At 25.9% G+C, this 15,542-nt stretch overlaps 1 protein-coding gene across 2 annotated transcripts; it reads right to left on the bottom strand.

Moving 5' to 3' along the window:
• Window positions 1–3,034: 3,034 nt before the first annotated feature.
• LOC122857157 (cyclin-dependent kinase 5 activator 1) lies at window positions 3,035–9,439 on the bottom strand. Of its 2 annotated transcripts, none has more exons than XM_044159197.1 (4): window positions 7,340–9,439; window positions 6,233–6,475; window positions 3,504–3,862; window positions 3,035–3,146 (listed from the first exon to the last, which is right to left on the bottom strand). In XM_044159197.1, the coding sequence occupies exons 1-3, from the start codon at window positions 7,760–7,762 to the stop codon at window positions 3,518–3,520; spliced, it is 1,011 nt and encodes a 336-aa protein (XP_044015132.1). In that variant the 5' UTR covers window positions 7,763–9,439; the 3' UTR covers window positions 3,035–3,146; window positions 3,504–3,517. The 2 variants fall into 2 exon arrangements, with proteins under 2 accessions (XP_044015132.1, XP_044015124.1); XM_044159189.1 differs by having other exon boundaries at window positions 3,038–3,146; window positions 3,566–3,862.
• Window positions 9,440–15,542: the final 6,103 nt, after the last annotated feature.

Below are 15,542 nucleotides of genomic sequence, written 5' to 3'. Positions count from 1 at the left end.
TCACTCTCTCTCTCAATCATGTTCTACTTAAGAATTACACTTACAATGTTATAATATAACTAATCAATATTATTCATTATTTTTTCATATTGAATTGTTTTTTTTTATTATATTATTATTCATTAACAATTAATTAATTAAAATCCTACTTGGTAATCATCAATGTGGTATTAATATTATTATTATGGCATAATAATTTACGAAGTTATGTTCCATTAAAAAATTGAACATATTACGCAATGTTATTTTATTTTTTTAATATTTAATATTTCGTTTAATTTTTTATTTCAATTTTATTTAAATCTCACCATCATTTCTGGATCCAATCAATACACATACACAGCCCCCTTCAAACCACTGAATTTAAATTTTTTTTTGAGTACTCATTTTCGACTACAAGCCTTTTGCCATTTTGCCCCTGAGCATTTTTTTTTTTTTTTCACTTCTTTTTTTATATTTTTTCAATTTTCATTCTTTATTCAAATTTTATTTATTTTTTTTTTTAAGTTATTAAATTTTAGCGTAGGCCGCTAAGTAGTCAATGTCGAGTTGTTTTTTTTTTCAATTATAGACCGACCTTTTAGTAACAAAATGAAACGAAAAATAATATTGTAAATTTTTTTAAATATATTATTATTATTATTATTTTTTACGAATAATAATTATCATCATAATCATGATCACTGTATTCATCATAATCAATTGGGCAGTATATTTCAATGTAATAGTTTAGAAGAATAAAAAAGATATTAATAATAATAGTTAGAAGAAAATTATCCTAGACCGTTGTGACATACTGACGTACTTCGTCATCACACCAAGGATATCCAGAAGCTTCTTCACTTTTAGCACGACTTGGACCATGATGTGATTCTTTTGTTCTGTATCTTGGTACTTCTTCACTGTGTGATCTTTTTGTAGCATCAATACCTTTTCTTGGTATATCTAAAAGTGCTTTTGATCTTGTTAATAATGGTCGTTGTCGATTTTTTTGTTCTTCACTGGAAGACCTTATAATAACTGTTGGTGGAATAAATTTAATAATATCATCTTTAATTTGTGTACTATCTGTTTTATTTTTTAATTTTTTCTTTTTTGATTCTTTTGTTATTTTAACTGGTACTGGTGGTACAATTATTTGTGATGGTTTTCTACGTTTAATTGGTGTTGGTGGTGGTTCCATTGGTGTCCATATTGATGGTTCATATAAATTTAAATTATCATTTGATTTAATTTTTTTACTTGGTGTATCATCAGGTGATACATCTTTCCATGCACCTTGATATATTGGAAATGGTGATATTTGATTTAAAAAACGCCAACGTTCACGTTCTTCTTCATCATCATCATCATAATTATCATTTAATTTTGGTGCACATGGTGGTGGATGACATGTTGGTGTTATATGATAATCATCAATATCATCTTTATCCTCAGGTACTTCAAGAATACTTAATTCAGATGCTGAACCATCATATGGTGTCCATTTAATTTCACTTATTTTTTTAGTTTCACGTTTTTTAATTCCCATTGATGGTAATGGTGAATAACCTTCATATGGTGCCCATTTAGCATCAGCTGTTATTGTTATTTCTGGTGATATTAAACGTTTTACAATTTTACTATCAAGACGTAATATTTGTCTTGGATCTGGATCAGGGGATAAACTTCTTCTAACACTGTATCTTTGTTTTTCTTTTAAACTTTTACTTTTATTATCAATATGTTTAAAATCTTTTTTTTCACTTTGTAATGAAAAATGTGTCATACCTGCCCATTTTGAACGTTGTATTTTTTTATCATCATCTTTTGGTTCCCATTTTTTTGATGTACCAACAATTGCTTTTTGTTGTACAAGACGACCACGTTCTCTTTTTATCATTGGTGCTCTTGTATCAGCACTTGCATGTTTTTTTAATTCTGGTTTATTATTATTAGTATTATTTATTATTAATTTATCTGTATTAAGCTGTTCATCTGTTGTTAATGATTTTGAAAAATTTATTTTATTTTCTTGATCTTGAAATTTTTGCATACGTTTATTATCAATTTGATTTGATGTTGTTGTTATTGTTGTTGATACTGGTAATGGTAGTGGTAGTGGTGGTGATGATAATGGTGTTGGCGATGGTGTTGGCGATGGTGATGATGATAATAATGATGTTTTTGTTTTTGGACATGTACAACGTGGTTTTGGATTTGGCATAACTTCTGGTACTTGTAATGTTCTTGTTGTTGGTTGTCCAAGTTCTCTAGCCATACCAGATGCATCACTTAAATGTTTACGTAAATCATATGGTGGTGTTGTTAAATGATCTGGTCTTAATGACCATTTATCAGTTTCAGCACTATGATGTTTACGTAAATCACTACGATCTGGATGACGTTTTTCACCAGGTGATAAATCATGACAATTACATTTTGTACGTTGATTTAAATCAACATCAGTACGTGATGTATGAAGTTCCCAACGATACTCAGTATCATTACAAATTTTTAAATCATAAAAACCACTATTATCATCTGGTGTTAAATAATTACCAGGCCATCTTGTTTCAACACTACAAAATTTACGTAAATCATGATGTGATCTACTTGTTGTTATACCACATTGACGTGGTGATGATGATGTTGATGTTATTATTGTTGTATCACATGTACATACTTGACCTGGAAAATTACTCTCAAGTGGTATACCATCAACAGCATCAAGATCTTCAATTGTATATGATACAGCATCTTCACGTTTTTTACCACAATCTGCACAACGTCCTGATAAACCAGTACTTTGACGACGTTGATCCAAACGTACTGGTGGTTCTAGTAATGTTTTTTGTTGTTGTAATTTTATTGTATTTGTTGTTGTTATTATTGTTGTTCCAGAGGTAGATGGCATTGAATGTTGTTGTAATTGTTCTGATTTGTCATGCTGCCGTTGCAATTTTGTTGATTCTTCTTTTATTTGTTGCGATTGGTCAGAGTGATTCAAGGTAACATGATTTTGTTGTTGTTGTTGTTGTTGTTCTATCCAAGAGTTCTCTGTAGCTTTGTCAAGCCGCCTTGGTAGATACCGCGACTCCGGAGACAACGAGGCTTCGCTCGAGGCCACTTCCAGTAAGACTCCCACGTTCTCCGGTTCCGCGGGCCTTCATTTTATTTTATTCATGAAAAATAAAAAAAAAAAAAAAAGAAAAAACAACAACATTTTATTATTTATGTAAATTTGGTTGCGTAGGCGAGTGAAACGCCCTTATTTTAAAAAATTTTTCAATTTATTAAAAATGCAAATTGTTGTATCAATTTTTTTAAACATTCTTTTTTTTTTTAAATCTATTTATTTATTATGTATAACAAAAATAAATTAATCAATAAAATTTAGGATCAAATTTAAATAAAAATAATATTTAGGATTTTATTAAAATTGTTTAAATATTTTTATTTTTTAAATATTTTTTTTTTTGTAAGGGACTTTTTACTCGCCTATGCGGTACATTATTACGTACAGGCCCTTTGGATTTTATGGACCCATGTTCAGTGAAGGGCGCCTCCATGGGGTGTCATATACCTTGAGCTCGGTGAATATTTCAGTGAAGAATCCAGGCTCGCTGTTGATTCTCAGCATTTTAGTACTAAGACGATTAACAATCAGCAAACAACGATCCCAAAATTTATCTTTACTATCTTCAACTAAAAATGGCTTTAATGGATAACTTATTTCATTTCCCATATAACTGTAGCTTAAATATAAACATGTTAATACTGTTGCTTGTAATTCACGCTCAGATGCTTCTTCACCATCAACTAATTCACGCACTAGCATATAAACAAATACAACATTTGCTGGATTTATAAATGCCACATCCTGCAACAAAGAAAAAATTTAAAAATCCTTTATTATAAACATTTTTTTAATATATATTAAATATTATTTATAAATTAACTGAGTGACTTTATCAATTATCTCTCAGCGTGTACATTAATTTACTCAATATCAGTGTCCTAATTTTTGATCGAATCAGCTATCTACCATGTTGCAAAATTAATTATATTAATCATCATCAAAATATTTATCCCTTAATTATCACGTAGTTAAGTTAACCAATACTTCATTAGCAACATCATCAAATATATATATTACTCAATTAATTTTAATCATTTTAAAAATATATTTATATATTGAAAATATATATTTAATATTTATAAAATTATTTATTTTCAAAAACAATAGTTGACTTGATATATTTTCCATGTAATTTTTTTAATATTATTTCTATATTATTGTTCCCATTATTATTTCAAGCGTCAATGGACAAATATATTTTTTGCCTCTTATAATTTATTATTATCATATTTATTCCCCTTGAGTATTTTATCAACATTGTTTTGTCGTCCAAGCGTACTTCTTTCGCTTGAATAAAAAAAAATAATAAATAAAAAAATAATGAAAATAATAATATGCTGGTTCTTGGTGTCATTAGTGAATTGGATCGTGCGACCTGATTTTTGAAAAAAGTTATTTGCTTCGTTGTGCGTTTACTAGAATGACAACAATGTTGACGTACACTGTTCTTCTTCATCATCATTAACTGTCTATTTTTTTTTCATTCTCTCACACTATTCTTGTGACTCATCTTTGTTAACTCTCTGATTGTCTCTTGGAACGTCATCCCTTGGATAATATATTTTTTTTTATTTTTCTATGTTACATGTACTTGTTTGTGTTTAACGTGTTGGACAAGAGGAGGTTATTGATAACGAGGTCTTTTAGTGACCCATAGGGAGGATCGATGCCCTCAATAAAAACATAATATATATTTATATTTTTTTATTATCCAAGCATAAAATTAATCTCACTTCTGGACTATTAAAACCTCCAATTTAGTTTACCCAATTTAGTTATATTTTTATTAAGTTTTTATAATTAAATAACTATTTAATTAACTTCAACAAACAAAAAAAAAACAAACTAAATAATTAGAAATAAAATTTAATAAGTATACTTTGTATTTTTTGATTAAATGAGAATGCTTGTTTTTTGTTTTAATTATAATGGATTTTAGCAAAACTTTTTAGTTAAATTGTAAGCATGAATTTTTGTTGATTAAAATTCTTTATTTAAATTGTTTTTAGATAATTTCCATGAGTGGTATTTTTTTTTTGTTATTTATTTTTTAATTTAAAGATAAAAATAATAAAAAAAAAATAATCTAGAATTTTTTTAAACATATGTTTTACAACCCTCGGATTTATTCTTCCATATATATATTTTTTGCAAGGCTGCTGTATTTTCAGTTCTTTCACTCTTCTTGTATATTTATATTTATTCATTCGTTCTGTCGTCATACCGACACCCTTCTCGGTGTGCACGTGGCCCACCCCCGTCCAGTTCACATTGCTGCACATCAACCCTCAATTTCAGTCCAGACATATTAAACATACAACCTTCTACAATCCCCAAATAATAACTATATACACCGAATCAATAAATTTTTACAAAAAAAATAACAAAAAATTTTGCCATTTTGAATTTTTTAAATTATAATACTCAATTTTTTTTTTTTTTTTTTTTTCAAATAAAAATTTATATCAGTAATTTATATTCATAAAATTGAAAACTTTTAATTACTTTTTATTATTTATTTTTACAATTTTTCAATTTTATATTCAAATATATTCGCAGTTATGTATTTTTTTTTTTTTAAATTTGAATATATATTTAAATTGGAATTGACATTCATGTGAAATTTGACATGTGATCATGACAAATATTGAAGTATATACATGAATGTCACAGTTGAACACAATATCTGACACATCAAAATCAAAAAAAAAAATTAGATAAAAGAGATTTAATTTTTCTATCAAAATATAAATTAAAAAAAAAATTTTACAGACAATATTTTATCGATACGAAGCTAATATAAAACGTAGAAAAAATAGAACTAAAAAAAGAAAATGAAATGAATTTAAAAAATACGAAAAAAGAAGCGTAGAAAAAAATCAATTAAGTGCATTCTCTTTTTTCTGCACCTGTGATATATAATCCGAAATTGCACATTCACTCCTCTTTTTATTTTCCCTATGAAATTAAATATCGTATTACGAAATATTGTGTTTTTCATCATGAATCCTTTGGTCAGTTTGGATTAACTTGAAATATCGTATTGCAAAAATAATAAAAACAAAAAAAAAAAAAAGAGGGATCTATGCGTATTGTTTAAAAGTGACTCACCTGCCAACCTTGAAGTAGTAATCTTCTGTCAACAGTTCTCAGCCACATGACAGCATCACCAGCTTGAAAATCACGTAGTCTTGTACATTTACCATGCAAATAAACACCCAAACATCTTAATAATTCAGATGTTGATGCTTGAATAACTGTTTTTCTTGGACCAACTGTCTGTGATCTATCAATTATTTTTTCACATTTTATACTATGAGTTCCATGATTGTTATTTGAAACTGGTGCTTTTGTCTGAAATACAAATAAATTAATTAATATATAAATAAAACAAAAAGTTTTAATTACAAAACGAAAAGTTTTAATTACAAAACAAAAAGAAAAAAAAAATGAAACAAGTAGTAAAATCAATATTTGATCAGACATAAATGAAAAAAATGTAAAACTAATAATGTTTTGTTTGAAAAATAAAATTCAAAACAAGTTATATCGACATAGTTATTTAATCAAACATAAATATTATAAAAAATTGAAGTTAATAATTTTTTGATTAAAAATAAAAAGTTTTATACTCATTCATAAAATAAAAATGATATATTTATCCAACAAAAATAGGATAAATATTTCTGCAAACGTCATAAAGTTTTTTAATGTCATACGTAAATAAAAAAAAAGTTTGAAAAAACAATAACAATGATTTTCAAATAATTCATAAACAAACGTAAAATAATAAAGTTTAAAAAGTAGGACAAACCGATTCACATAATATTGAGAAAATATGTGTAAATGTAAAATAAAGTCCTTGATAACTTTGTCATATATTGAATGTATTATTAAAAAATAGAACATTTTATTTATATATTTATTAAATATACTTTAATTAATTTTTTATAATAAAAATTAAAATAGATAAATATATTTCTGATAGCAATATTGATTTATCGAACGTACTGTTGCTTTGAATATACAAATATTTTATAAGCAATGTACGATAACACACGAAAACATATATTAAACTACTTGTGATTGTTTATCATTTATAATGTGGAGGAAAAAAAAAATATTTAATTTATATTTAAACAATGTAAATAAATGAATAAACAAAGTGTGTTTATTAATGACAAATAATACGAATAATTAATATCTTGAAATACAAACCTGTGGTGTTTGTATATTTTTATTTTTATCAACATTTGGTATAGTATCAAGTGGTTGACGAAATGTTATATTTTTATTTTTATTATCCAATTTTTTTTTATTATTATTAGTTGTACTAAATCGTTTCCATGATAATGCATTTATAAATAATGAATGTTTTTTAAAATTTTTTTCCAATGCATTTTTTTCTGATATTATTTTAGCATTATCATTATTATTAATATTAATATTATTATTTTGTAATGATGTATTATTTGTTGTTGATTGTACAACAGATGTTATATTTTTATTTTCACGATTTTTAACATTATTTAGTTGTTCATAATTATAATTATTGAGCGTAAAATCTTGTTGATGTCCAATTGGTGGATAGACTGTTGATGCACGTCTATCACGTGGACTAAATGACAATACAGTACCCATTTTATCGTTTTGTTTATGTTGGTGTTGTTGAAGTTGTCCAGGTTCACTAACTTGATGATGTAATTGTTGATGTTGATGTTGTTGAATTGTTGAATTTTGAATTTGATGAATTTGTACAGAACTGTGACTTTTAATTAATTGTTGTTGATTATGAGGATGTAAATGTGATTGTTTTTGTTGTTGTTGTTGTTGTGATTTTTGTTGATGTAATTGTTGTAATGGTGTAGGAAGGGGAGGTGGTCTGGGTGGACTTGGGGTTGTTAATATACGTGGAGGTGGTGGAGGTACTCGTGGTATCGAGACCTCTCTCGAGGGCCCCGTCAGCAGGGTTGCATCCCCTGGCTCAATGGCCTCCTCCACGACGGGACCCACAACTTCACTCAGACGACCTCCCAGCCTGACGATTCTTTTAACTCTTGGAAAACTGTTTGTCTTTCTTTTCTCTCACACTCTCTTTCTTTTTTATTGCTTTGACTCTTTTTTTTTTTCTGTTTCTGTTTCTGTACTTGCAATTATGTTATATCAAGTTGTTTATTTATATTTTTTGAATATTAAAACACTTGTTGTTTTTTCGGCAAATATATATTTAAATATATATATATTTTTTTGATAATATAGTTTTTATATATTTTGTTATTTGGGCTCGTCTTTTAAATTGTCTTTTTCTTCTTAAATTACCCAGAGTACTGTGATAAGCGCCGCCGCGACTAAATATGGCGCGCGCTTGCGATCAATACATACTAAAGTCCGGCGACCTTACAACACGATGATCGCATTAAATTGTTTTTATTATTCAATTTTCTTTTTTTTGAATCACAAGGTGGAATTTTATTATCACTTGGATTAATAGAATCTAATAAAAGCTATTGTTTATTTATGTTACTATTATTTTAGATGATTAATTATTTTGTTTTTGTTATTTAATTTATGATTTTTATTTTTACAGAGCTTTTTTTAACACTGCTACTACTGGGTGCGACTGTGCTGCGGTAGTTGTTGGCAAAATGGCGAACGATCGATGCTTTCCTCTTTACTACTATGACGAGGATGCACCGCTACTCAAAATTCCAATACACCAGTGATTGCGTAATATATTTTTTTTTTTTTCTATTTTTATTAAAAATTTTCTAAATACTAATCTATGATTATACTTTCTTAAAGTTATCAAAGTTAGATTTTTTTTTTCTTTTACAAAAGCTTAATCATGATTTGATGACACGCGTGTCACTGTTTACTCCTTAGAAAATTTTTTGCGTATTTGTCCAACACTTTCTTCAATTCTTTTAACACTAAAAAAGGAGCAACCTTTTCTTCAATAAATACCACTTTGAAGTTAGCCGATGAATATGAAATTAAATAATAAAAAACCACTAAAAGTATACTCGTATATTAATTTAGAAAATTCTTTGTCAGGAAGTATATAAATTTTTTTTTTTTTAAATCACCAAAAGTAACACTGTATTTTGAAGATTTTTTTTTTGTTGATAATATTTTTCACTAAATAAAAAATATATATAAATATGCGAGTTTATGCAACAAATTATGAGATATCACAAACAATGTATAGTTACCCCGAGTGGTATGAGGGATAAAATTATGACCAGAATGGTCAAGACACAAGTGTCTAACTCGTTGGATGGCACACTCGCGTTTATCTCTTAAGAGTTATAAAATACCTTTCACCCTCTTCCTTCGTAAAAAGATTGTTGGTTTGTACGCCCCTTTGAATTTTATGCGCGCGCAATCGTTCGATAAACGCAAACGGCGAACGTCGATTGTCGGGGGTGGCGCGACAAGAATAAAAAAAAATAAAATAAATAAATGAAGGAAATGAAGGGCGCAAAAAAAAGGAAAAAAAAAACTAAAGACGAACAAAAAGAAACTGTATATATAGAGTTGAGACATAAATATAGTTGAGCAAAGATGAAAAATGAGTGGTCAAAAAAAAGGATGATGTACGTATAAGTAAGAGCCGGTCGGGATCAACTTGGTTTTTTTTTTTCCTTCAGAGAAAATAAAATGAAAAATACAAATACAGTATCAAATAAATACAGAGATCTTCCATGTTAAATTTTTTTTTATTTCTATTATTTATTTCTTATCGTGTTTTGTTTTATTTATTGATACTTTTATCGGTTGTTATTTGAGTTGAAATAATAACAATCAAGTCTCGTTTTTATATCTATATCAATATCATTTATTTGTTACAAATATATATATTTTATTTTACAAAATTTGACAACTTACTGATTATGAGGTCATTCGAGTTCATATATATATCTTTATATCTTTTTCATCCCTTATTTAATCTCTCGTTGACATGTCTATACATATATATAGATTTGCAGCGTCAAATGCATTTGAATACACAGGAGATTTGTCAAGTGGATGTGATGGAATGTTGAGAACTAATTGTCGGTTGAAGAACAGAAGGATCAATGTCGCACACAAATCATGTATTCATGTTATTTTTTTTTTTTCAATTTGCATATGTCGTGTTGAACATATAATAATCCTTCTGTTTCTGTAATTAACAGAAATTAAATTATAAGACATTCATTATTTTGAATAATGACATAGAATTATTAATAATATAATTGAATAATTATTCAATTAAGATTGAAATGTTATTCTAATTTTAACACATTACAAATTAATTGAACAAAAAATTTTAATTTAAAGGATATGTGAGAGTGTAAAGTAGAGCGTCAGACAAATTAAAGTTATGATGGATAGGGATGCAGTGATGTGACATAAATGGGGTCGTATATTGAAGCTTGGTGTTTTCTATATATAATCATTCTCGTGGGAAAATTGTGACGTTGTTGAATATATATATGTAAAATAAACGATGCCACTGATATGCATTGAATAGGTTGACCTGCATTGAGTATTTTGTCGACACGAGTACATTTTGTCGATACTTGTCTGTTATCTCTCGAAATATTTGATTAAAAGAGTAATAAATAAAAGTCATTTTGAATTTTTATTTCAATAAAAGATTTCATAGACGGCAAACTGTTTAAAATATTAGAAAAAAAAAAAAAAAAAGGGATTTTGTTTTCTATTTAAATAAAAGTATTGATGGTACTGTCAAGCAGTAAAAAAAATCTTTAATTATAGTCAGACTAAAAAATTTTGTTGACGCACGTCTGCCAAACTTATATAACTGGTATTAATGATTATTTTTTATTTTAAAATATCAAAATAACATATGATATTATTTGACATCCGATAATTAAGCTTCAATTTTTTTATTGACTCTCAGTTTTTTTTTTTTTATATTTTTAATTTTATTCGATTATATTTTTACTTTATTAAAACATTTTAAATGTCAATTAAATGTCAACTGAATTTTGAAACATTTCAATAGTACTATGTGACAATGAAAAATATATTAATATAAACTCTAAGTTTTGAGTTAATATATTGATGACAAGTAGTAATGGTCACTTATCGATCAGACATATGGTTATTTTTTCTTGTCAGTCAAAATTATATGTTCAGTTGTACGCATGAATTTAATTTATATAAACTTAAGATTATTGCTGATTTATTATAATAAATTAGAGCTATAAAATTGGTAAGTGACTGTAATTATAATTAAATTCCGGCGGAGTGAAGCAATACAAGCTTACAATGGTCATTGTTATTTATTTTAAATTTTTGTTTAGAAATCTTAGGTTTATAAATTATTTATTTCGTAATGATAAAAAAGTTATTATTTATTTATTGATTTATTATTTTTATGGCTACATAAAGTGCGTAGATAAAATAAAATCGAAAAAAGTTATTATTGAATAACTAAAAAAAAAAAAAAAAAACCTACGCAAATACATCAATAATTTTAAAATGTAATTATAAAAAATATTGAGCATTTTATATATAAATAAAAAATTCATAAAAATAACATATTGAGAAAAAACAAAATGTAAAAGTTATTTTTTCTATATATATATTTTATTTTTTTTTATGTCATGTATTTGCTCTCGATTAGTGATACATCGATATGACCCCAATTACCCATAAGTATTTTTATTTTTATAATACAACAAATTTTACATGAAAATATTATTTTTATTAAATATTATAATTATATTTTCTAAATCTAATTTTTTAAAAATATTTTTTAGAAGTTCTATGTATTAGATGATCTATTTGTTTATAAATAAAAATTAAAGTTTTGTTTTTTTTAAACTCGAAAATTTTTTAAGGATTTTATTTGAATATTTAATGAGGAAATATTATATCCCGATGATTAAAGTGTAGATATTAAACATTAGATATGAAGCATGAGCCTAGGCTTTGCTCTAAAATTACTTTGCATGGTGTTATGTGAATTCAATCCCTTTTGCTGATGCTCTAGACGGACGTAGTTTCCCCTGGGTAAAATATTGCCATAGCAACACCCAACTAAAATCATCCTTCTCTTACCCTGGGTTTTTTGGCTCTTTGTTTACCTCCATCAACACTCTTTTTTATCTATTTTAACTTTTTATTTCATTTATTGTATTCGTCTTTTTTATCAATGGTGTCACTTTGAATTAATTTGAACTGTACTGAATTAGAAGTGTATGATAAGAGAAAAAAATTAAAAAAAAAAGTATATGTATTCTATTATGACAATAAATAATTTTTCACAATAGCCTTTAATAATTATAATAATAGTCCAATGAGGAATAAATTTTTGAAACCGTTCTATCTTCTGACGACGTGTCAGAAATAATTACAGAAGCATTTTTGGTAAACAAAAAAGCAAGTTAGTTACATTTAACGACAATTGGTGTTATTTTTGTTAGTCATTTTACTTAAGTAGATATGATTTTGTTTTAGACGAATCATATTCTCGTTTAAATAATGTAACGGTTGTAGACACAAAAAAAGATAAATTAAATATAAATTAAATTTTTTTTCGAGCCAACGAACCAAATGATAATCTTGCAACGAAATTACAAACAACATATTTGAGATAGGATATGATTGAGGGTGTACTGCTTCGAGCGAAACGAATTAACCAGTGCATCGAAATGAGAAGGTAGCATTTGCTTAGAATGAACGTTTTGATAGAGACTGTCACATCAGTCTTGATTCAACTAACTTGATACAATAACTATAAAAAAATATATAGAAAAAATGTTTATATACAGAATCATGTTTATTACGTTAGTGATATTATTTCAATGTAATTGTTATGCAGAAGATATTGTAACGACAATGACAACACCTAGTAATCAACAAAATGTTTTATTAGCACCAATGAATATTGTTAGTACGACAGTGAGCTCAAAACAGAATGATTGGTGGCCAGTTATTGAACAAGAAATAATTCATTCATCACAACATAAACCGGACATTCAACAATCAATACTACCAACCTTCTACATGTCTGGTAAATAAAATTTAGAAAAAAAATTGCTGTTATCCGTTCAAGTCTTAAACTGAGCAAATTTAAAAATCATTTACTTTTAGGAATCGCCAAATAACTCATTGATCATGCTATGTTCGGTGACGAACTTACGATTTTGTCGAAAAACGTTCGAAAATTTTTTAAAAAATTGAGAAAATAATAGAATTATAAAAAAAAGAGGTATGTCAAATAAAATACAAAATACCTCTTTGCCTGTTCTATGTTCCTGGTAAGAATCTTCATTTTTTCCATGGAAATTTTGAAAATAGTTAAATAAAATTAGAAAATTATAAAAGAAAAAAGGTATGTTAAATAAAATACGAAATACCTCCTTGCCCATTCTATGTTCCTGTTCAAAATCTTTATTTTTTCTATAAAAATTAAAAAAAAAAAATAAATAAAATTAGGAAATTATAAAAGAAAAGAGGTATGTTAAATAAAATACAAAATACCTCCTTGCCTATTATATGTTCCTGTTCAAAATCTTTATTTTTTCTATAGAAATTTAAAAAAAAAATAAATAAAATTAGGAAATTATAAAATAAAAGAGGTATGTTAAATAAAATGAAAAATACCTCCTTACTTATTATATGTTCCTGTTCAAAATCTTTATTTTTTCTATGAAATTCAAAAAAAAAAAAAAAATTACAAAATTAAGAAATTATAAATGAAAAGAGGTATGATAAATAAAATACAAAATACCTCCTTGCCTATTCTATGTTCCTGTTCAAAATCTCCATTTTTTCTATAGAATTTCAAAAAAATATAAAAATAAAATTAGGAAATTATAAAAGACAAGAGGTATGTTAAATAAAATACAAAATACCTCCTTGCCTATTATATGTTCCTGTTCAAAATCTTAATTTTTTCTATAGAATTTCAAAAAAAAAATAAATAAAATGAGGAAATTATAAAAGAAAAGAGGTATGTTAAATAAAATACAAAATACCTCCTCGCCTATTCTATGTTCCTGTTCGAAATCTCCATTTTTTCTATAGAAATTCAAAAAAAAAATAAATAAAATTAGGAAATTATAAAATAAAAGAGGTATGTTAAATAAAATGCAAAATACCTCCTTACTTATTATATGTTCCTGTTCAAAATCTCCATTTTTTCTATAGAAATTCAAAAAAAAAAAAATAATAAAATTAGGAAATTATAAAAGAAAAGAGGTCTGTTAAATAAAATGCAAAATACCTCCTTGCCTATTCTATGTTCCTGTTCAAAATCTTCATTTTTTCTATAGAAATTTAAAAAAGAAATAAATAAAATTAGGAAATTATAAAATAGAAGAAGTATGTTAAATAAAATACAAAATACCTCCTTGCCTATTCTGTGTTCCTGTTCAAAATCTTCATTTTTTCTATCGAATTTCAAAAAAAAAAATAAATAAAATTAGGAAATTATAAAATAAAAGAGGTATGTTAAATAAAATACCAAATACCTTCTTGCCTATTCTATGTTCCTGTTCAAAATCTTTATTTTTTCTATGAAATTCAAAAAAAAAAAATATACAAAATTAGGAAATTATAAAAGAAAAGAGGTATGATAAATAAAATACAAAATACCTCCTTGCCTATTCTATGTTCCTGTTCAAAATCTCCAATTTTTCTATAGAATTTCAAAAAAAAAAAAAATAATTAGGAAATTATAAAAGACAAGAGGTATGTTAAATAAAATACAAAATACCTCCTTGCCAATTCTATGTTCCTGTTCAAAATCTTCATTTTTTCTATAGAAATTTAAAAAAGAAATAAATAAAATTAGGAAATTATAAAATAGAAGAAGTATGTTAAATAAAATACAAAATACCTCCTTGCCTATTCTGTGTTCCTGTTCAAAATCTTCATTTTTTCTATCGAATTTCAAAAAAAAAAATAAATAAAATTAGGAAATTATAAAATAAAAGAGGTATGTTAAATAAAATACCAAATACCTTCTTGCCTATTCTATGTTCCTGTTCAAAATCTCCATTTTTTCTATAGAATTTCAAGAAAAAAAAAAAAAATTAGGAAATTATAAAAGAAAAGAGGTATGTTAAATAAAATACAAAATACCTCCTCGCCTATTCTATGTTCCTGTTCAAAATCTCCATTTTTTCTATAGAAATTCAAAAAAAAAAAAATAATAAAATTAGGAAATTATAAAATAGAAGAGGTATGTTAAATGAAATACAAAATACCTCCTTGCCTATTATATGTTCCTGTTCAAAATCTTTATTTTTTCTATGAAATTCAAAAAAAAAAAAATACAAAATTAGGAAATTATAAAAGAAAAGAGGTATGTTAAATAAAATACAAAATACCTCCTTGCCTATTCTATGTTCCTGTTCAAAATCTCCAATTTTTCTATAGAATTTCAAAAAAAAAAAAA

This window comes from Aphidius gifuensis, linkage group LG1, assembly GCF_014905175.1.
Source record: "Aphidius gifuensis isolate YNYX2018 linkage group LG1, ASM1490517v1, whole genome shotgun sequence".
Lineage (NCBI taxonomy): Eukaryota > Metazoa > Arthropoda > Insecta > Hymenoptera > Braconidae > Aphidius > Aphidius gifuensis.
The sequence above is the reverse complement of the archived record's forward strand: the minus strand, read 5'-3'. Positions and strand labels throughout refer to the sequence as shown.